Source organism: Drosophila gunungcola (genome assembly GCF_025200985.1).
Source record: "Drosophila gunungcola strain Sukarami chromosome 2R unlocalized genomic scaffold, Dgunungcola_SK_2 000027F, whole genome shotgun sequence".
NCBI classification, from domain to species: Eukaryota; Metazoa; Arthropoda; class Insecta; order Diptera; family Drosophilidae; genus Drosophila; species Drosophila gunungcola.
Window position 1 is genome coordinate 718514 of NW_026453175.1, and position 21273 is coordinate 739786.

Here is a 21273-nt window from a genome sequence, read left to right on the forward strand (position 1 = left end):
TGATTTAGTCCGAAAAATTTAAAAATCCGGAATATTTACAAACTAAAAAATTAAATTAATAGCAACTAGTATATATAACTACAACGACTTATTAAACCATTTCTAAGCTCCAAAACGAACACCATTTATTTGTTATTTATGACACTCTCATGAATCACAACCCAAGTTCGTATTCGCCCAGCAATAATCCAATCAATTTGATAACGCTAAATTAATCATATCCCTGCAGTCGATGGAAGCTGCTCCCCGTACCACAATTTTGAACCGAAAAGCACAACCACCCACTCCATTCAGCGATGTTTGAACATTTGGGTTCGATAATGGGGCAAACACACAGAGCTAGACCATTAGGGTGATCCAGCCCCTTTCCCCTTCCATGTCCCTGCTCTTTGATTTTGCATTCAAGTTACTTTCCATGGGATGAATCAAAGCTTCTCTGGGCACTGCAGCTGTATAAATTTTACATTTGTTTCCTTTCAATTTAACAATGTGTACTTTTGGTATTGTTTTGCTTTTTAGCGTGTAAAAAACTGGAGTGGTTCGGGGGTTCTCTTGTTGGCCATTTCTCTTTTCGTTTGGTTTTTTCGCCTGATTTCGCAATATTTATGATTAGCAATTTATTATTCATCATTTTCGAGTGTGCAAACAGAGGAGAGGGCGGCGGGGAGAGTAGAGCACTGATGGGCTGTAATAACTCTTGTGAAAAAATGCCGGGGGTTGGAGGAAGGCTTTGCCCCACCATTAACTTGCACTTAATTTGATTAACAAAAGCCGATGTTTACATGCGCCGAAGGCGATTGAAATCTATCATAGCCGAACTCAGTATGAGTTCAGAGGATTTTGTGGAAAAGTATAAATCCATGCGAGCTGTGCTCGGCATTTCGTAGCCGAGCTTAGTTTGCTTGATTTGTGTGTCTTTATTTGGGAGTAATGAAATGAATAGAATTGTATTTAATAAGCTCCAAACTTATTTTTCATTAGTTATAAGCTCTTTTAGAATATGTTTATGTTTATTTAAATTTTCAATATAAATTTATTTGTCTCTTTACGCCTTCAATAAAATAGTTAGTTGATAGACCTTATGCATTGCCTGAACTTCTTTATTATTATTAAATTTTTTTTTATTAGCAGTTAAGGCCTTTTTTCTTTTGTGTTAATAATTTTTTATTTTGTATTACTGTCACCAGGTTTGGTCACCAAGTAACGCCTATATATAAAATTCCAAGCACAGCTGTCTCATTATTTCTCGTTTCGAACTTGTGATTTTTTTTAATATATCGCTTAAAAGCACTAACAATTATATGACTTAGATTCAAACAGACCTGTGTTGTTTCTTAAAAACATGATTCAAATATTTTGGGAAATATATTGCACTTTTTAAGCAATTATAAAATTATAATAAAAGTTAAATTATATATACTAATAACAATATATCAATTCAACGATTTCATTGCATACTTAAACTCCTTTCAGCTTTGATAAAAAATAATACAAATATGAAGCTTTTGAAAACCATTTTCTTTTCGCCGTTATTCAATACATTATTTTTCTTGGGCGAATTTCAACGAAAAGATCTCTCATCCTCAGCACCAAAGAAATTGCAAGCCGTCAGATGCAAATGAGTAATATGAAAACTGACTACAAGAGTTTGAAGGAGGGAAACTGAATGAACGGGGTTGGGGTGGAACAAATCGAAGCACATGCTGGCATTAGCTTCAAATTACGCACAAGTGCAGCAGCGGGACACCAGGATGTCAGGACATTTAGACACCAGAACAGCCAGGAAAAGAAGTCCAGTCAGGGGCGGACTCTGGCAAACAGAGGCAACATTTTATTGATGTTAATTTAATGCAGAAGAAATAAAAAAGTCTACGGCGGCGGCCATGCAACGGAAATAAGAAGTGAAACGAAGGCAACAGCGAAATAAAAGATTTGCATATAAACAGTTACTCACACATACGAGTGCAGAGATATGCAGTGACAAAAATATTGGATAATTAAACAAAAAATTAAAATAATTCAGACATTGTTTTTAAAATGAATTATTTGTATTTAATTTTTTTAACTTTAACACGCATCAAAGCAAGCCCTTTTTTTCCAAAAAAAACACAAACCCTTAATCTATGCTCCAAAAACCAGAAGTTTGGAATTTCTTAGCTGTAAGATTCTCAACCAAGCACACAAAATAGTTTTTACGTTCAGTTTCTATTCTCATTAAGTAGCTAGTCCTATCTTGGTCGAAGTCACCATTCAGTAAGTCCAAGTCTGTTAAAAGTTTTTAAAACAACTTATTGTGATACAGACCATAACCTCGTGCTTGCAAGCAAATAATTTAAAATAGTTAAACCAATGCAAAGGAAGACCAAACATATAATTTGTTTCTCTTAAATTCAGAAATAGAATAGAGTATAGAATATGATTTTTTGCAAAATCAATTAAATTAAAACAATAAATCAATTTAAGTTAAAAACAAATATGTTTTAAAGGTCACAACAACATTTTTGCTTGTTTCTAACAATTGGCGTACAATCTTGTATTGTTTTGAAATCAAATTTCCTCTCAGTGCACACATATTTATATATAAAGATATTTGCATAACAGACGTAGACCGGATCGGAGCCCAAAAACTGTCATTGCCAAGGTTTTTACATCCGCTTGCCGCAATCATCGTCTGTTGCTGTTGTTGTACCAAAGGGGCGGGCACTTGAGCAGCGAAAAAGGGAAATACTGGGGGGCTGGAACAATTCAATAATATTTATAGCGTCGTCTCATTCTCGAAATGTCCGCGGCAACATATGCAAGTGGATATTGCTCTATTTTCAAGTGGGATTCCATTATAATATTGTTGTAAGTAGCGGAAAGAAAGGGCCTGCGAACCGGAGAAAAGGGGATATTCGAATATATGCAAATAGGAGGGCTCGGCCGCGTTGACACTTTGTGCCTCGAAATTTATTGGCATGTGCGAACAGACAGAGCCCGAATGTAAGGATACTTTCGCAGACACCTCCTACTCAGCCGCTTGATCCGAAATCGCAATCCACACATGGCCAAACATTCAAATGTAATTGCAAATATTTAAATTCAATGGGACTCGTTTCCAAATATTGGACCGTTCAATTTATTACAGACTTGCCCGAAACGGAATGGACGATTGATGGGCTTCTATGAGCGTGGTTTGGAATCCATTTAATACCTCCTAAAAGGCGCTAATTATTTAACAACATAAATCAGGGCGTATTTATTGGCGAGAGTTGGTCGGGAAAAATCCAATCATTTCGCGTTAGCAAAGAGAAAAATAAATAAAATCGTTTATAGTCTTTCACTAGCATATTCAAGCATAAACAAAACATATTCTGAAACACTCTTAGGATATACATTTTAAATAAATTCATTTATGTCAGTGCTCGACAAGTTTATTCAACTACGCTAAGGCAGGAAGATTTGAGTTGATCTCTGCGAATAAAAAATTTTCATATAAAGTGAATACAAAAGAGAAAAATATCAGCTTATAATCACAGCGTCTTATCGATTCGAGCTAGAGAAAGACCAAGTCCGTGTCTGGCCGGCAAACAAATAAAAATGGTCATGCAATATTAATATTTATGCACAAATATTGGACCAGGGAAAATAGGAACCAGGGAGAACAAGTTTGCTTTATCTAAGTGAAATGCTAAAAGATTGATGACTTTGGCGCTGGGGTTTCCCAGTGTGTGTGCTAGTGTGTTTTCCTGCCGCGCTTATAAGAATTTATGGCAATCGAGGGCACGGCAAACGCGGCGTATACGCAATATTTATATTTATGTATTATGAATCAATGCGAAAGGGCCAGCCAAGGCAAGGCAATAAGAACAGGAGAAAAATGAAACGAGTATAAAAGATGCGCACTAAAACAAAAGGATAACAATAACTTTCGCAGCATGCGTGACGTGGTAAGCAGGGCAAAAATAAGGAAAATCCAAGATTCTGGCTGGTTGGCAAAGTAAATGGTTTTGCACCCTTCACAGGGATAGGTCCATTGGGGCGGATTATGAGTGAGATTCTCTTGACTTGCCCCCAATAAAAAAAAGAACAGCACATAGAGCCAAGACATAAAAATTGCATGAAAATGGGGGCAGGAAATTCGGCCGCCTCCTTCACTGACTCATAAGTGCGGGGATTATCCGCCGGACGGGATGTGCCGGGATCCCTATTCCGTAGTCCGTAGTCCTTGTCCTTCTTGTTTATTTGTTTGGCTTTTACGCCAAAAATTATACTATTACAATCAAGTTTACGATTGCAATTCGCTGCCTCCGTTGAGTGCCGATGAAAGCGATGATGGCAACATACGAACATGATCATTGCCACTGCGTTTATTCCTGATGATGATGGTGATTAGGTTGGGAGAATACATAAATTTGACAGAACGATTGGCTTTGGGAATGAAAATATCTGACCGTTTGGGACTTTACTATTTGAAACGGAAATTGAAAGAAAAATTTTTAGTGTAAGAGAGGACAATGCTATTATTTTAATGTTATTTTTACATAAATAACATTGCACCTCTTATTTCCTATAAAAAAAAATGTATAAATATCTCAACTTTTTCATTCAACTGAGGGATATTTGTTAATAGGTAGAAAATATATTTATTTAATTACTGATTGGCAATATTATACAAATTTAATTAATATTGCAAAACAAAGAATTTTGAGCCCAGTTAAAAATTAACTCCCTATCTTACCTCAACCACATGCCTCGCTGGACTCTAATGTGCAAGTTGACTTTGTGCACTCGCGTGCGCAACCCCTCAGCCCTTAACCCTATAGGGCCCCTCATCCATCTGAGGGATGCGGCAACTACAGCCACCTCAGCAACAACAAGGACAACGGCAACGACAGGATATGCCAAGTGGGCAACTTTGGAGGAGGCGAGTTTAAATTGCCAGAGCTAAAAGGGTTGCCAACAACAACGTGACGGCGGGAAAAACGCAACTTTTTTCTTGATTTTTCCCCTTACAGTTTTATTTTTTCTGAAAACATCGACAAGCGGCGCTTTTGACTGCCATTACCCCCCATTGCCCCCCCCCCTGCAACTTGTTTTTTGTGGCACAAAACTTTGCACTTTGACATGCAGCCACGTGTGCCATGATGCTGTGAGTGTGGGGGTGTGTCGCGAATGTGTGGGTGACAGTGTGATTGTGTGCGTGCGAGGCATTGAATTGAATGAGCTTTCAATGCTGCCTGCCGATTGGCTGACAAACCTGTCTAATAGTCCCCAATTGCAATCAATGATTTGTGACTCAAGACTGAAATGGAGGAGAGCATTTCATAAAGTTTTGTTTCAAGAACCTTAGGGAACTATTTTTTCGTAAAGCTTTAAAAATAAAATGTAGTTTTATATATTCTGAGTCTGGACAGCGTTAAGTTGTTATTTTTATGAGGTTTCACAAATTAAATATTAATAAAAAAAGTGAATTTTTTGCTGCTATTAATTTTAGTTTGAATTCTACATTATACTTAATTATTACTAATTTTAAATATCAAAACGTTAAATTAATTGATTTTGAGCTAAAGAAGTTCGAAGTACATATGAAAATTACTTTTAATTTATAATAAATCATTATTAAATCTCTAAAACGCATATAAATACATGCAATTTATATCAGTGCTTCCCTTTGTTTTATTGCATTTAGTTGTTGACTCATTGTCTTAATTTCCTCTGCGGAGTAATCAGCACACAAAATACAGTCATTATAATCAACGACCACCCCTTAGTGCGAAATCCTCTTGGTACAGTAAACACCCCCATATAAGAGCCCACGCGCACACGTGCGCTCACTTGAAAAAAATCTTTATACTCACATGAATATTTTAAAGCTCGCATCACATACAAATTATGATAATGATGACGGGCGGCGGGAGTACATTTTTTGCATATGTGTTCGGGTGGGTGGGAGTGTGTGTGACTGCCGGAGTGGGTGTATGGAACGCTAACGAGGGCAGGTACACTCAGATGCTCAGGGACAGGTCCCCAGATCCCCGTTCGAGGGCTACCCCTCATCCAGTTCCAATCCCACTTCCACTTTTCCACTTCCCTTCCCCCGCAGAAATGCTTGCGCTAATGCATTTCATTAATTTTTATACAATTCGAATGGGCATTGTACAAGCGAGGGAGTGTGCGTGGGTTTAATGAGCACTTTTGTGCGGAGCACTTTCAAAGAAGAAGATCGTTAGAAATCACTTGATGTGGCGTACCCCAGAGGAGTGACGAATGCACTTCTGGCGTTAAGCTCCTTAACTTCTTGTGCTTAAGGTGAAAGTCCTAAAATAAGGAGAACGGATGCCAATTCAACCAAAAAATTAATATTCAAATTTCTTGTATTGGCAATGCATTTGAAAACCTACTTCAGATAATTAAAAAAAAGAAAACCAGAAGGTTATCTACTTTTTTTAGAATTATGTGAATAATGTTTTTATTTAGCAAATAATAGTTTTCTTAACCGTTTTTCTCCCTTGTATCTCTTGTATACATACTATATAAATAACACATTGATAGTGTGCACTAAAAATATTCTTCAAATATACTATAATTAAAAAATATTTTTGTAGAGCGATGGTATCGACGGTATCGAGCCCAAGCCATAGATGTTTGCTAAATTGTTTAACAATCGATAGTTTCGATAGTGCTATCGATTGATTTACCAACACTACTATATAGTCACCGTTGATCTTTAAATAATCATAAATATATAATGGTTGTTGATATTGATTCACAAAGATTTTAAACGACATAAATTTTATGCGTATATAATAATGGTTTCTTTAAGAATTACGTTACCAATTCATCTACGTTAACTAAACTTAAATTTATCGCTACCGTTTCAATGGTTTAGTCGGCTTTGAATATAAGTCCCCAATTGCTAAGTTGTTAAATATACATATGTGTAAGCCCCAAAAGTTTTCTTTAACTGAGCTACAATGGCGGAAGAATTAACGGATGCAACGGTGGCAACGGTATCCGAAGTCTACGTCACCCAGTGGGTAGCGGACACCGTGACCACCACCATAGCCACCATCACCACCACGGAGAAGTCTTCGGGCGGGGGTGGCATCGGTGTTGCAATCATTGTGCTGATCGTGTTTTTTGTGCTCCTGCTCTGCCTCTGCATAATCTGCCTGCCGCTCCTCTGTCTGCTAGGCTGCTGCGGCCTGGCCTGCTCTCCATGTTTAGCCTGCGGCGATGGATGTTGCGGCGAAGGATGTTGCGGCGAAGGAGGAGGCGACGCCTGCGGAGACGGATGTTGCGGTGGTGCCGACGAGGGTGATGACGGTTGCTGCGGGGGCGGCGGCTGCGGTGGCGACGACTGCTGCGGAGATGACGATTGATCGGTCAGAAATTCCACTTCCATATGTACGTAGTGCTATATTGAACGCAATAAATCTTAAGTGAATAACATATACGGGGATATCGATCGGTGGGGTGAAACGGACCGGTGGGGTAAGACTGACCGGTGAAGTAAAACCAAATCACGCGCTGCATCTTGCAGATAGGTGAACCGACAAAAAATTGCATTATCTTATTATTATATATTATATTATGAGTTACCTCTATTTTGAGTGTATTCCACAAGATCTAGGCATTTTTATCTACAAGGTATCTGCAAGTCAAAATAGGAGAGGGTCGGTTTCGAGCATGGCAAATTTGACTCCAGCAAGCTGCGACTATCCTCTTAGAAATTTAATAAAATTTAAAAATCTATGCTCGTGACACAAAATCATTTCTAACAACGGTCTGCCCAAAATTACTTTATTGCTATGCGAAGAACCGTAAGACGACATGAACTGGAACTAAATTGCAGTAAGCTATGACTCTTAGCTTTAATGTGGATTTCTCCTACGCATTTCATTTCTTTTAAGAGGTGTCAATTTAAAATCAGAATCAATATTCGCCTCTAAGCATGGACGATGTCACGGAGATCACCGACGATGAGGTTTTTGACATTTATTACAATGTAACAACCGCGGTCCACATAACAACCACCCATGCACCTGAAACTAGCATGGGCCTCTGGGGCCTTTTGTTTATATTCGTCGTAATTATTCTCATCATTGTCCTGTGTTTTACATGTATGAGTTTGCTTGTCCTCTTCGGATGTGTGAAGTCTTTCCTGTGTATTCGTTGTCGGCGTCGTGAAGAACTTGTGGGAAGAATCCTGTGACGAAGGCTGAAACTTTGTATCCGAATAAGTAAAGATTACAGCTAGTTTTTTCAACTTAAATTTCGTAGTTAAAAAACAAATGAGCACATGTTTAATAAATGGAAAGAAAATGGAATAAAATGGAAGTCAAAGCCGTTACTCTGCTGAAATTGGCGCTTTTTGGTATCACTGGCCAGAAAGACCTTGGCCCACCTGCCATGCAAATGCGCCGCATTGGCCACCACCATCTTGGTGTCCTTGCCAAATCGCGTGGGATGGAAGAGTTTGTCCATCTTGTGACCCGATGACTGTCTAATAAAGTCATTGATGGCATTGCTTGCTCCTTGGGGACCGCCGAAGTGCACCGCTTTCCATTCAAAATGTAGAAATAAGTTAGCCTTAATATGAAAGTAGTTTCAACAGCTAATGAATTTTTTAAAATTAGGACAAATATAGTATTTTAAGAAAGGAAATAATATTGTTAAGCACAAATATCTTTCTAGACTGAAAATTACTTAACACTTGGTGCAATAAATTCCACATTAATAACAAGGTATTGATTTGATTTCTGGTTTGCTCAAGAGAAGTCGGCGGCTGACTGGACAACTTGCATCTTTTAGTAGGGGATTTCGATGAGCTTCATTTGGAGAATCTTCGGGCGGAGTGCCAGTGTGACAAGTGTAAGCCGATTAGCCACAGCTGGGGCCGATTATCAGATGGCACAAAGAAAATACCCCGGGCCACAAAGAAATTGCCCCAGGCCAGGCATTTCCACATTTTTCTCTGTGGACTGAGTGCATAAATTCCGGGCATCCCCTGCAGCTGCAGGAAAGACACAAAACACTCGTCCAAGACCAAGTCGTAAATGCACTCAGCACTTTGTCAGCTCCCAGACAGGAAATGCAGTTGCCATTTTTCTTTTATCCCTGCAAATACCGCTCATGTCCTCGCCCAGCAAGTCGCTCTGCCAACTGTCTACATTTTTCACTTGCCATCCATAAAAAGTATCAGTTTTAGTTTCAGTTTTAGTTTTCACATGGCTAAAAGTCTCCTATGTCTTCTGCCTTTCTGTTGGGTCTGCTGTTTTGCTGTCTCAATTTCGCCAACGCTTCCATATTCAGTTTCATAATTTCTACCCAAGTTTATCATCCTTTTTGCAAGGCATAACAAAGTTTTCAATGCCGTCGTCACTGGGGCTGGAAAAAAGTTTTCTCCAGCTGTGAAGTGCATTAAACAAAGCTCACATACATGATCTGAGTGATGTAAAAGGGAACGTGTTATGGAAAAATTGCATTTATCAGAGGGAAGGAAGCCGGAGCGCCCAAGAAGTTAATATCTTCGATGCACTTACTTGTTAAGAGCCCTTTTTTAAGTTTATATAATCCTTTGGGTAAAATTTTCTTTTTATAGCAAAGCATATCTTTTTTTGTATTAAAATACAAAATTCAAAATGCAGGTATATAAGTCGGAAAGAGCCGAATCGGACAACTATATCATATAGCTATTAAACAAATAAAACATGTAATTTCTCTACTTTTGCATTTTATTTTAAGTACTTTTGGTCATAGTAATAATTTGATAGTTCAGATTTAAGCTTTTAATTTTATACAAATCGAAAAACGTTATAAGATAGCTGCCATAGGAACGATCGAATAATTGAGCTGAAAATCATCATAGCTTCAATATTTTTAACCATATACGAATATAAATCGAAATTTAAATGCTCTTAAGAATATTTAATTTTTGCAATAGCTGCAAGGGTATATAAACATCGGCTTGCCGATGTTTGCTTTCTATCATTTTTTTTTTATTTTTTGTACACGCAAAAAAAGGCTGATTTTGTATGTGAATACGCACCGTATGACAACGTTTAAAAAATAACGACTCCGAACGACCGCCGCCTGATAATTATTAATTGTTTTTTGACAAAAGATTCCTAGATACTACCTAAATATAGCCATTTATCATGTACAAAATTTGAACAATAACATTCACTCAGAAATGAGAAAAAAATTGCAAAAATGTCTAAAACCATACTGAACCCTTAAATTATAACTTTTTCGTGAATCAAGAAAATGTTGTTCTTAATTTCAATTAGATTCCAACAAAATGGATGTATCGTAACTTAAAATAAAAAAAAAGAATGTCATCAAAAATAAATACTTACAGGCGGCTTAATATTAAATTAGTAAATTATCGAAGTTCCATGCTTTTTAAAACAAGACCAATGTGGGACTTATATTCTAATGCTCAAAATAATAAAATAAACCGAGCGAAGAAAAATATCACTTTTACTTTTTGTTGATAGGGTTTTTTTGATTATATAAATAATTTTTATTACGATTTTATCTGTAGCAAGCACATGTTTCTCAGACTCAAGGTCATGGTCGGTTATAATTAAACCACGAATAGTTTTTGAATGTTCAGTTTATAGCTCTTCTTATCACTTTGTGTCATATCTTATAGCCCAAAAGGTGGTTAGCCCGGGCCTGTCAGTCGCTAATCTCTGAACTTGCCCAGCCATTTGACGAACTCCCTCAGCTTCTCCAGTCTTCGGGGTCCGCCACGAGTAAGAATCCGCTTCCACCTACGCTCCACCGCCACCCGATCCTCCCTGTCAAGGGTTTCCAGGTGTTTTCTTAGCTTTCTGTATATCAACTTTTGCAGCTGGGCAGTTCTGGTCTGAACAGTTCGCTTCCATCGATCGAATCCGTTGCGCTGCAGGCAAAGGGCAATCAACTGGGTCTCAATGCTGGATGGTCTCAGAGGATCCCCTGTTGTGTCGGAATCGAGATAGTCCTCAACTACACCGTAAAAAGAACTCAGCTTTTGCTCTGTATGATTTGCATTTACGGCTGTAAAGGCATCGAAGCGATCTAGGTAGCCCAAGACAATTGAGTTCTGGGAATCCAAGACGAGGAGATCCTCTACCACATTGTCCACCAGTTCAGTGGCAAGGAAAATTAGCTGATCGCTAATGGTTTGTAAGGCCTGATTTGATTGCAAAAACAGTCGATGGCGATTCTGATCCCCAGAGGACTTTATAAGCGACGGAGTAAGCTGGAATTATAAATGCAATTTTTGTAAGTAAGGTGAAAGTTTGGCTGTTTGTTTCAAACTTTAGTATCAAACTTTGCCTATTCTTAAATCAAAGTTGTGCTTTAGATAAACTTATGCAGATCGTATTGCTTCCAACTTACCAATGCAAAGAGCAAGAAAACCAAGAAATTTCTATAGCTCATGGTGATATTGCTCGCTCGCAAGTCGCTCGTCTACTGAAAGCTCTCTACTCAAGTCAAAGAACTCGGAAGCAGACCAAATTGTAGATAGTCTTATCTGTCTGGAATTTCCATTTCGCATCGGCGCTTGTCCAAATGATAGAGTTTATTAATATATTTTAAGTGATGACACATGACGCCATGAAGTCGATGACGTTGTGGGTGAAGAACCCGCAGATGTGCGATAGTCAAGGGTTTATTGGATTTAAATTTGTGAATGGACGCCGACAGGGGTAGACAAAACTTATCAGCGGATAACAATGATTGTGAATCATTAAAAATGTCTGAAGAAGTTTCGCACTATATACTGCTATCTTTAGCAGAGAGCAAGTAAACCATCAAAAGCTGTGAGAAATGTGTCCGAATCTAAATCGCTTAGCAACTGAAGATGGCCAGCAGATGCGGCAGAAAAGGCCAAAAGCTCGACAGCGACAACTATGCATTGAGTATACGCAGCCTGGGCCGTAATAATAGTGAAATAAAAGTCCACTTAGTCAGCAGTCAGTCGGGGAGGGAAGAGAAGAATGAAAGGGACATGGGGAGGTCATTCATTGTGCTGGGGTTAGACCCTCAGGACAATCGCCTCTATATGTGTGTGCCGTTGTGATAAATGTCGGAACTGGGTCAGTGGCGTATGATGATGAAGCTAGGCGGGCAAAAACGGCAAATAAAACGCCGATTGCTCGTATCAGAGTTTCAAATGAAATCCCTTATCCCGGCTCCACTACAAATGCCTCGCATTCGGAGTTTTTGAGTGGCCAACAAATCCCCAATGCGCGCCGCAACGACGAGCTGCAATTTCAACTTTGATAAGCGAAGTTTAGTGGCAAAAGAACCAACAAAAAATCATCAACCCCCGCCATATGACAATGTTATTAGCGTAGTTTTTGCGATTTTCAAGGATTTGACCAGATTTTTATGCCGTTTTTTGTGCGGTTAGCGTTGCGATGGTAACTTTTGAGAGCCGCATCCGAATCCTGACGGATGTGGAAGCGTCCAACCAGGCTAAAGCTTAATTGGGTAAATGCGTTTAGGCAAAAATCACTGAAAATGTTGAAAATCCTGCAGCCAAAAAATCAAGGGAACATAATCAAACCCGAAGACTGCGAAACAATTACGTCTTTTGGGGCTGCGAAATCCCTGCCCTTTAATATGGCGAAACAATAACCGGGAAGTTTGCCTCAGGCAGAACACCCCTTCTGTTCGGCGAGCCCCCTAACACAAGTGCCATAAATTGCCTCAACAACGCCTGCTGTTTCTGCTTCCACTGCCCCTTATCACCCGCCCCGTTGCATGCAAATTTCAATAACTTGTATTCGGTAACCCTTTCGAGCAACTGACACTGAATATCAAATATGAGTTGGAGCCAAAATTATTTGCATACTTTCGGGGATGCTTTCCGCCACACCAAAAAACACGAAGAGCGAAACAAAAAAAGGACTGAAAAATTGGAAAAGTATTAGGATTGTGTTCTGCTTGAGTTTTAAATACCCTTACTGTTTGCGTTAAAATAATTTAATGTATGTATGTGAGTTAAAAACGCTTTGTAGGATTTTGGGTTGGGTGAATATAATGTCATGTAGAAACTAAGATTTTTTTTTTCATAAAAAACCATCAAAACCTTTTAATATTTTATTTATATAGTTTTAAATCCATATTAAAATTTAGACTTTAATTCTCGAATTTAGTAATTCCTTTATATTTTATGATATCGAAATAAACTATAGATCTGATAATTCTTACAAAATTTATTCGCATATAGCTCTTGGAAAAAGGATACAACTATTCAATATTACCAGAGAAAAAATTGTTTACAACGAATTTCCGTTTTATATATTTTAGGTATTTTTGCTTATCCAGTAAAAAGTAAAGAGCAAAATGTCTTTACAGCTTTTCGAAATATTTTTAGAATTGCTTCCCCGTTTAATACAGTCTCGCTATGATTATCTTCGGTTACAACATTTAACTGGTAATATTGCTGTGCACTTCTCCGAAGTTTCTTTGCCTCAGACAAGTTAGCTTGTATATTTCGGAAGTCCTCCGATAGACATTTGCTTAATAAGTAAACAATTAGCTCTAGCTTGCACCTCCAGAAACCATATAAAATATATGGTAAAATTAATTTCAAATATAAGATATATTAACTCACCATAAGTTTATAGAACCCCTTTTTGTAGAGTAGCCTAACCAACCCACAGGAACTACAAGCAGACTCGCACATGTGGCGCGCTTTTGGTTTTAGTGGGGGGATGAAAAACCTAAACAGGAGCTTAAAAGGAATACGGAAACGCAAAAAAAAGAGGAAACGCTACATGCCTCTGTAAGGGGGTGTAAACAGCAAAAGCAAAACCCTTTCTTTTATTTTTTACACCGAAACGAGTTATTTATTGCATTTGCAAATTTTACACAACATTTTGCAGTTACCTCAGTGCCGTAAAATCCCCTGCTCGTCCCACTTCACACCCTCCACAAAAGGTGTAGCCGAAGTTTATCGCGGTAAAAATTGATTCAGTTTATACATATTTGCATGTGTACCGGGTAGCAGACTGCTCCTCGGTCTTTGTGTAATACGAAGCTGCAAGTTCAATGAAGCCAAAAGGTGTTGGGCCCCATCCCTCAAGCAGTAAAATTGATGTGCAAATATTTTCATAAATTTGTATGCCAAAGTTTCAGGTGTCATGTTTGAAAATATCCAAGAGAAAACCGAGTTTTCCATAAAAAGGAGAAAAATGTTCGACAAGCTCCACCTCGCACTTTGTGAGTGCTGGAAATTTGATTTTTGCGGTGGCAATGATATTTTGATTTTTTGGCATTTTCGTGTTGTTTGAAATATTGCTGCGATAATTTTTGATAGAGCTGAAAATTTTATGTGGCTTTGGGAAGGAAGATTATTAAATTGCAGATGTAATTTATTGAGCCGTATAAATTTCGTGAATTATTTCTGACATTTGGATAAGTGGAAACGGTACTGGAATGGAATAAAATAATAGATAAAGCCATCTTTACGCTTTAGATTTAAAATGGTATGCCACTGTCTTACCCTTTAGGCTTCCCTTTCGTTGCAGAGCAACTCTTACTTTCTGAACTCTTTTATGAACATTTTTCCCCAAACCCGTAACTAATTCGCATGTCCTTCCGTTTGCCACTTATCTCTGCTGATGTTATTTGGTGAAATATGGGGGATGTCAAGCCAAATAAAGGCGACCAATAAAAAGTGTGGCCAAGATAAGCAAAGTGGCGCAGACAAAGCCCGCAAAACGCAAAACGCAAAACGAACGGGAAAAAAGGCAACAGCAACCAGGTTGGAAAGCTGAACAAAAGCTGGCTATGATATAAGTTTTTTCTTTCCTTTCGCTGGCCAAATTGATCAAGATATATAGGTGTATTTTGCGGGTAACCTGGTTAAGTGCACAGTCCGGCTGTCAAGATAAGTTCCTTGTTTTAGGTTTCTGGCTACACTTTAAGCCCCTTAATATGTATGTCCAACTTTTGTTTAACTTTATACGGATTTCTTTGACTATACCGGTTAGCATTTCTCCTTTTCCTTCGTTTTTCCCTAAGATGAATGCTTTTGCTTATCTGGTGGTCACTTTTCCTCTGTCTGGGATTCAATGTTTGGGGCTCTCGTTCCTGGACTTGTGGATCCCGGCTTTCGTTGCTGTCAAACGGTGTTTTAGTGCCGGCTACGAAATACTCCTGTCCGCCCGATTATCTCCACACAAGCCCCGTTTTATCCCCGTGTTGAAAGCGATATGTCTGCACTGTGGGCTGTCCCTTGCCCTGGGATATCCTTCGGCCTGACAGCATCTTAACTAATATAATGCCCATTTTTCTGTGGTTTATGGCTTACAACTGTCAATGCCTCGTCCGACCATCCATCTAAGCATTTCCTCGGGTTCTGTTGAGCTTTTAAAGGGACTTTTCTATCCATTGTAAGGTCGTTATTTAAATTGATATAAATGACATGTCCTTGGGTTTTCCTGTTTTGTTTGGTCAGTACTTTGACACTCTGCGGGGCCGTAAGTGAATTTCAAATCGACATAAACGCTAAGTGACTTTGATTTATCATAGTGCAGGAGCTATTTACACACGCGTTTGTGTCTCGACCATTATTTGAGCAATTCTCCTTGCCCAGAGTGCAAACAAAGTGACCTGTGGACACAGCTGTTGGACCCGCATTCTCAAAATGCATGCAAACAATTAGCCGAAGTGGGGTCTCAGATTTTGGCCACATAGTCTTTTCAATCACATTAAAGCGACCGTCTCAGGGTTCTTTTATTGGGCAGTTTGCGCATCTTTTAACAAATTGCAGGACATTACGTTTTTATGTTTGCAACAACTTGGTCCTGTTTGAGTGTTTATCTGGCATCTTGGGCTGAGTCTCGGGATCTCCGCTTAATGGCATCTCTATAACGAAATTTCATTTGGCTCGGGCAATTAAAATGCCACTGAAATCGCCATTCAGATGGCTAGCTGCATTTAATGGAACACACTCATCCATCCATTCTTCGATTTCCTGCACTTTATGACTTATGCGCAAGTTTTTCCGAAACATTTTCCGAGCTAATTAAACGAGCACAACGCACAATGTTGCTTCTCCTTCTGCGCTCGGAAGAATAATGTCGAAACATTAATTACTTACCATTATTCACACGCCTACACCCATGAGGCTCTCGAGACTCTCGCAGACTCAGGTGCTTCCCCGGTTCCCAGCCATTTTCAGGGGGTGGTGCTGTGGGCGATTGCTGAGCGGTGGGTGGTTATATTTCATGCCACAACAAATGCCCCACAATCATTCAAACGCAGACACGGGGGATTTGTCGCCGTCTAAGCCGCGCGTTGAGTTGAACAACTCAATGAGTGGCGGGGACCCAGTTTAAATGAAAGTGAGCTCCAGGCATGTTAATTATTTAGAAAGCATTCAGATTTATTTGCTTAATTCTTCTGTCTTTTTGCTTTTGCGTTTGGTTGTGCCACATTTTATGTTTGTGCTCGCAAGTGAGTTAGTGATTGTTTTACTACCAGGATTTTTATTTACAGCCCCGCAATACTGCCAGCACGAGAGAAAATAGAGCATATTTATTTTTTGTAAAAAATATTGTAAACTTATTCTAATAAACATTGTAATTGTGAGTCTAACGATTCCCACATTAGTTATTTTGGCCATATGTTTTTAATAAGAAGTATAAGATCAACCCAAACGCAATATAACATTATATGTTGATAAAACATCGCATCTGATTTTGATCAAAGGATTGGCAAGAAAATTAAACATATTAACTTAAATATTTTCAAAACAGTGACATGTAGCTAATTTGACTCGATTTTTTTTTTGGTACCCTTATAGCCGATCCATTCTCGATTTTTTAAAACGGTATCTGCCCGAAAAAAATTTCCTAGATCTTGAGCGATTAATTAGTTAAGAGGAATATATGTAACCACTGTGGAATTCAGTAAAATACGGTCAAGTATTTAGTTCTCAAAACAATTGAATTCTGATGTTAATTCTTCCTATGTTAAAGAATATTCCTGAGATGCAGCTAAATTGTATCCCTTCAACAGGATTTAGCAGCCTTAGTGTAAACCCACAATTCAGCACAATTGACTGGGCAGTAAATATTTTACTAACTTTTGTTTACTGAGCTACATTTTTGCACCACCCACTTTCTGTTTGTTTTTTTTTGCCATTGTCCTGCTGTAGGCGTTTTGGGTTACTTACTTATGTGGGCGGTTGTGTTTGTCGAGCACTTGTTTCGGCACTAGATTTATGCCGTTTCTTCTGCAGTTTCGGTTTCAGTTCACTGGGGCCACTCCCTGTGCAAGGATATACAAGTATTTTATTTGTTTTACATGGATTTCTGCTGTGCTTTGTTTGCTGCCTGGCCGATTTGTCGTCTTTTATGCCAGCTGCTGGGAAAAAAGGAAAGGCGAGTTCATCTAGGCAAATCCGTAATTTATTACAACCTGCACACAAATTTGTTGGATGCCATTTTGTTCCCTTTATTTGCCGTTGATTAGAGAAAAAAGTCGGGTTTTAATTTCTTGTTTCTTTTTATTTTGCTTCATCATTTTCTTCAGTCTTCGTATAAGAAATAACATTTTTTGTTGTTGTTGCTGTGGGTGTGTCTATCATTTAATTAATTATTTTTGCGTATATCATATTATTATTAGATTTAAACTTACTGTTGCATGGCTTCTATTTGCCTTTCCCTTGCTCTCTTTGCTCATTCTATACACAAACTGGTTTTTATTTATATTCAGATTTTATTTTCGTTTGTTTTCTAAATGCATTTCGTGCATTGCTCGTCTGCTTTTTGATTTTGCTTGTTTAGTATACACGCAAATACTCGTACTTTTTATTTATAAATATTTTTATACACTGGCTTTTTGTGTGCTTTGTGTGGCTATTTTATGCAAATACCGGTTAGTTTTGTTCGCTCTTTGCTTTACTGTTGTCGCATCAAATCAAATAATTATTCGCAAATCAAACTCAACCGAAATATAACAACTAACGAGCTTTGATTCTGAGTTATTGCTTTTTGGAAATCATTTATTCTTAATTAACATTCTATGCATTTGACTAAAGTTTTTAAATGCATTCCATAAATTATTTACAGTAAACGTACCAACACTTTGATAAATGCTTTAGAATTTAGGGATATTTACAAATTATATTTATTATTACTTCAACTTTGAGTTCTGGCTCACTAAGATACGTTAATATAGATGTTATAATTTAATTTTTAAGTTTTCCGCTTAATATTTTGTATATTGTCATTCGAGATGTTTGCTAAAGTTAGGAAACTTGGGAACACGGTTCAGCGGGCTAATGGATGTGAAAATGACCCCTTTGGCAGTTGAATTCATTCAGTTAGTTCTAGGCTGGACTGGACTGGACTATTTGGTCCCCATTAGGTTATTTGTCTGCCAAAGTGGTTGTCTTTTCTCCACATAACCCAAGCGCTAAAGACAAGTTCAGTAATTTTGTTAATCAAATAAAGACAAACAAAGAAACTTCTTTAGCTTGCACCCTCCTTTTTCGCTACACCTAATATATATTTATATATATGTTTTTAAATTCACTTGTATGTTGCTTATTCACTAGGAGCTATCTAGAGTATTCGAATGCTAAATGCCATTTTAACTATGAGTGGGAGAGAAAAGTGAGTGAGACTTGAATGCAGCTTAGCTTAGTTTGGGGCCAGCAAAAAGGTTTCTTTGAAATCGTATTCTTCTCTTAGTCTAGCGGTTAGTGTACATATCTAATATATCTGTTATCCGTAGTTCATTAAGAGTATTTGTATGTTTGTTTTACACGTAGACATATCCCTTGTTTCATTTGACGCTTGTTAAACTTTGTTGTTTTTACTCGAAAAAAAAAATATAATCCAACCTAGAGCACAAAGGGTGTATTCAGGAGGTAATTTCGATGAATTAGTGATCTAGGATTTTTTCGTTACTAATCGAGTTCTCAGATTTTCTTCAATAGCTGTTCTGCTTCAATCACAACCCATAGTTTGCTTAACCCCCCATCGAAATGTCCTCCTAAAAACACATCGATTTGTGCCTCTATCCTCCCTAAATTTCGCCTTAAGCCTAACCTCTCACTTTCCCTGTTTTTGCTTGAGTAACCCCCTCGATTTTAGCCAACTCAGAACTGGCCACTGGCCTTGGCGCTCTGTACACAGCCCCGGTAGTTGTTGTTATTGTTGTGGTGGTGGTGTTGGTGGTGGTGGTTCAAGGCGACCATTTCCATTTCCATTTCCATTTGCATGTCCACGTTCATCTGGGATCCCCGCTCGCCCTGGCCACGCCCACGTCATACGTAGACCACGTGCGGTTTTGCCGCCGACGGCGGCACGGGAGAGGGTCCGGCCGAGGGGGTGGAGTGGTTGTGGTTCAAGGCCGCCGCCTGTTTCAGCTTGCTCATGGTGTGGGTGTCGGGGTACTCGTAGTGATCGAACCGCTCGTACAGGTGCTCCGGCTCGTCGTCCGCCTCCTTGACGGGCAGTTCCCAGGGCTTCAAAGCGCGATACTCGTTGGCAATGGTCTGGGCCGCCAGGTAGCGCTCCAGCTCAAGCTTGTCCAGCTGGGGCAGGGTCGTCTGCTGGTACTCGTGGCCGCCGGTGCCGCCATTGCCGCCGTGCGACTGCAAGGGCATGGCCTGGTGGTAGTGATGGTGGGCCTGCAGCGTCTGAGCATGGTGCGGATAGTTTAGGGTCATGCCCAGCCCGCCCACATGGTTGCCGCCGCCCAGGGTCATGCTCATGCCCATGCCCATGCCCATGCCCAGGCCTAGGCCGCCGGGATTGTGACCCTGCAGGATGCGGTCGTGCACGTTGATGATGCTCTTGCTGGTCCGGAGGGGACCGCGTTCGTGCAGCAACTTCCGGCGCCGTTTGACGAATCGCAGGTAGTAGAGCACGCTGACGCCGATCATGACCACCAGCAGGCAGGTGATCACCGCACAGACCACGGTCACGATGTGGGCGGGGCAGGTGATCTCGCCCTCGCTCATCGCCAGCAGCTGCCGCCGCGTCCGCACCTTGTCCCGCCAGATGTCGCAGCCGATCTGGCGGCGGTCCAGGCTGAGGATGCCCGCGTTCCTGTTCGAGGCGGAGGTGGCCAGCTCGTAGGCACTGGGCTCGGTGGTGTGCAGGGCGTTGGCTATGTGCTGCTCGGCTATGTAGGCGGCCAGGGCGGCCACCCCGTCGTCCGTGGATGCCACTGCGGTGGCCTCGTCTGCCTGCTCCTCCTCGTCGGCCTCCTTGGCCAGGGCAGCCACTGCCCCGCCGGCAGCGTGCTCCAGGGCCGGATCCACTCCCTCGAAGTTGCCGGTGACCAGGCGCCAGAGCCACAGCAGCGAACAGTTGCACTGCAGCGGATTGTCCCCCAGATACAGCTTCTGCAACTGGTCCACCGGGAACTGGGCAGAGTAGAGCGTCTGCAGGCTGTTGCTCTGCATGTAGACCTCCAGGATGTTGGGGTTGCCCTGGAACAGGCGCATCGGGATGTCGCTCAGCTGCGGATTGTTGTTCAGGTGCAGCGTCTGCAGGTGGGTGTTGTCCACAAAGGCTCTGAAAGTAAAAAACAGAAAGTAATATTTTAATAATTGAATTTAATTTATGAAATTATTTGCAGGACTAGCTTTTCTCCATGCCTGGATATACTGCAGAACTTTATTATTCAACAGTGTAGTCTGTAAAAAAAATTCGTAGAAACTAAACTATTGTTATATTAATGTTTAACTGTGGGGTATGAAAATTTTCTTAATAATATAAGTATTAAATTAATACCAAGAATGTATCAAAGTAAAACATATGTGGCTTAAAAATAATACCTTAAGAGTCTTCGTTATACAAATAAACCAAAAAAGTGCTATATTCTTTTAGCATTAAAATTATACTTATACATTAATATTTATTTTTAAAACTATATTTCCTTTTTTTGGATTAAGCTTATATTTTTAATTTAACTATTTAAAGATGAAGAAAAAAATTCGTTAGAATTTTGCCAAAGCGACTGCTTTAATTAGCCGCCTGCCTATTTATCCCGGCCATTCGCTCTGTCTTTTTTATTATTTCTCCAGGCTCCAGTAGACTGTTCGTTTTAATTATGCACACTGCACGCTGCATCAGCGTTCAACTTAAATGCCAGGCATTGAAATACATGAATAACATACATACGCTCAGCTCTAGCTTCCCAACATTTTCCAGAGCCACACACAATCGCACGCACATGACAACGTCAGCTTCGACTTAAGCGACATGGATTTATTTAGCCTGCGTCTATTTCAACTTAATAAAAGAGGAGGTGGAT

General features: G+C 39.6%; 4 protein-coding genes across 5 annotated transcripts in view; 2 read left to right on the top strand and 2 right to left on the bottom strand.

Annotated features, from left to right (window-relative positions):
- Nucleotides 1-6956: 6956 nt before the first annotated feature.
- On the top strand, nt 6957-7364 carry LOC128256738 (keratin-associated protein 5-5). The gene has a single exon (XM_052987272.1). It carries the CDS (start codon nt 6957-6959, stop codon nt 7362-7364), a length of 408 nt encoding a protein of 135 aa, XP_052843232.1.
- Nucleotides 7365-7909: 545 nt separating this feature from the next.
- Nucleotides 7910-8496, top strand: LOC128256739 (uncharacterized; the record flags this gene model as incomplete). Its single annotated transcript, XM_052987273.1, has 1 exon — nt 7910-8496. A coding segment is annotated over one exon (288 nt), but the record flags the coding sequence as incomplete, so codon positions are not given.
- A 1558-nt stretch (nt 8497-10054) lies between these two features.
- Nucleotides 10055-11475, bottom strand: LOC128256626 (uncharacterized). The gene is made up of 2 exons (XM_052987117.1): nt 11377-11475; nt 10055-11236 (listed from the first exon to the last, which is right to left on the bottom strand). The coding sequence occupies exons 1-2, from the start codon at nt 11416-11418 to the stop codon at nt 10676-10678; spliced, it is 603 nt and encodes a 200-aa protein (XP_052843077.1). The 5' UTR covers nt 11419-11475; the 3' UTR covers nt 10055-10675.
- Nucleotides 11476-17486: 6011 nt separating this feature from the next.
- Nucleotides 17487-21273, bottom strand: part of LOC128256728 (protein flightless-1 homolog) — a 94950-nt gene continuing 91163 nt past the window's right edge. Inside the window, exon 5 of one of the 2 annotated variants that reach the window (XM_052987261.1) lies at nt 17487-20531. In XM_052987261.1, coding sequence (XP_052843221.1) covers nt 19274-20531 — 1258 coding nt within the window. In that variant the 3' untranslated portion in view covers nt 17487-19273. The remainder of the gene's footprint in view (nt 20532-21273) is intronic. The other variant, XM_052987262.1, reaches the window with a different exon arrangement.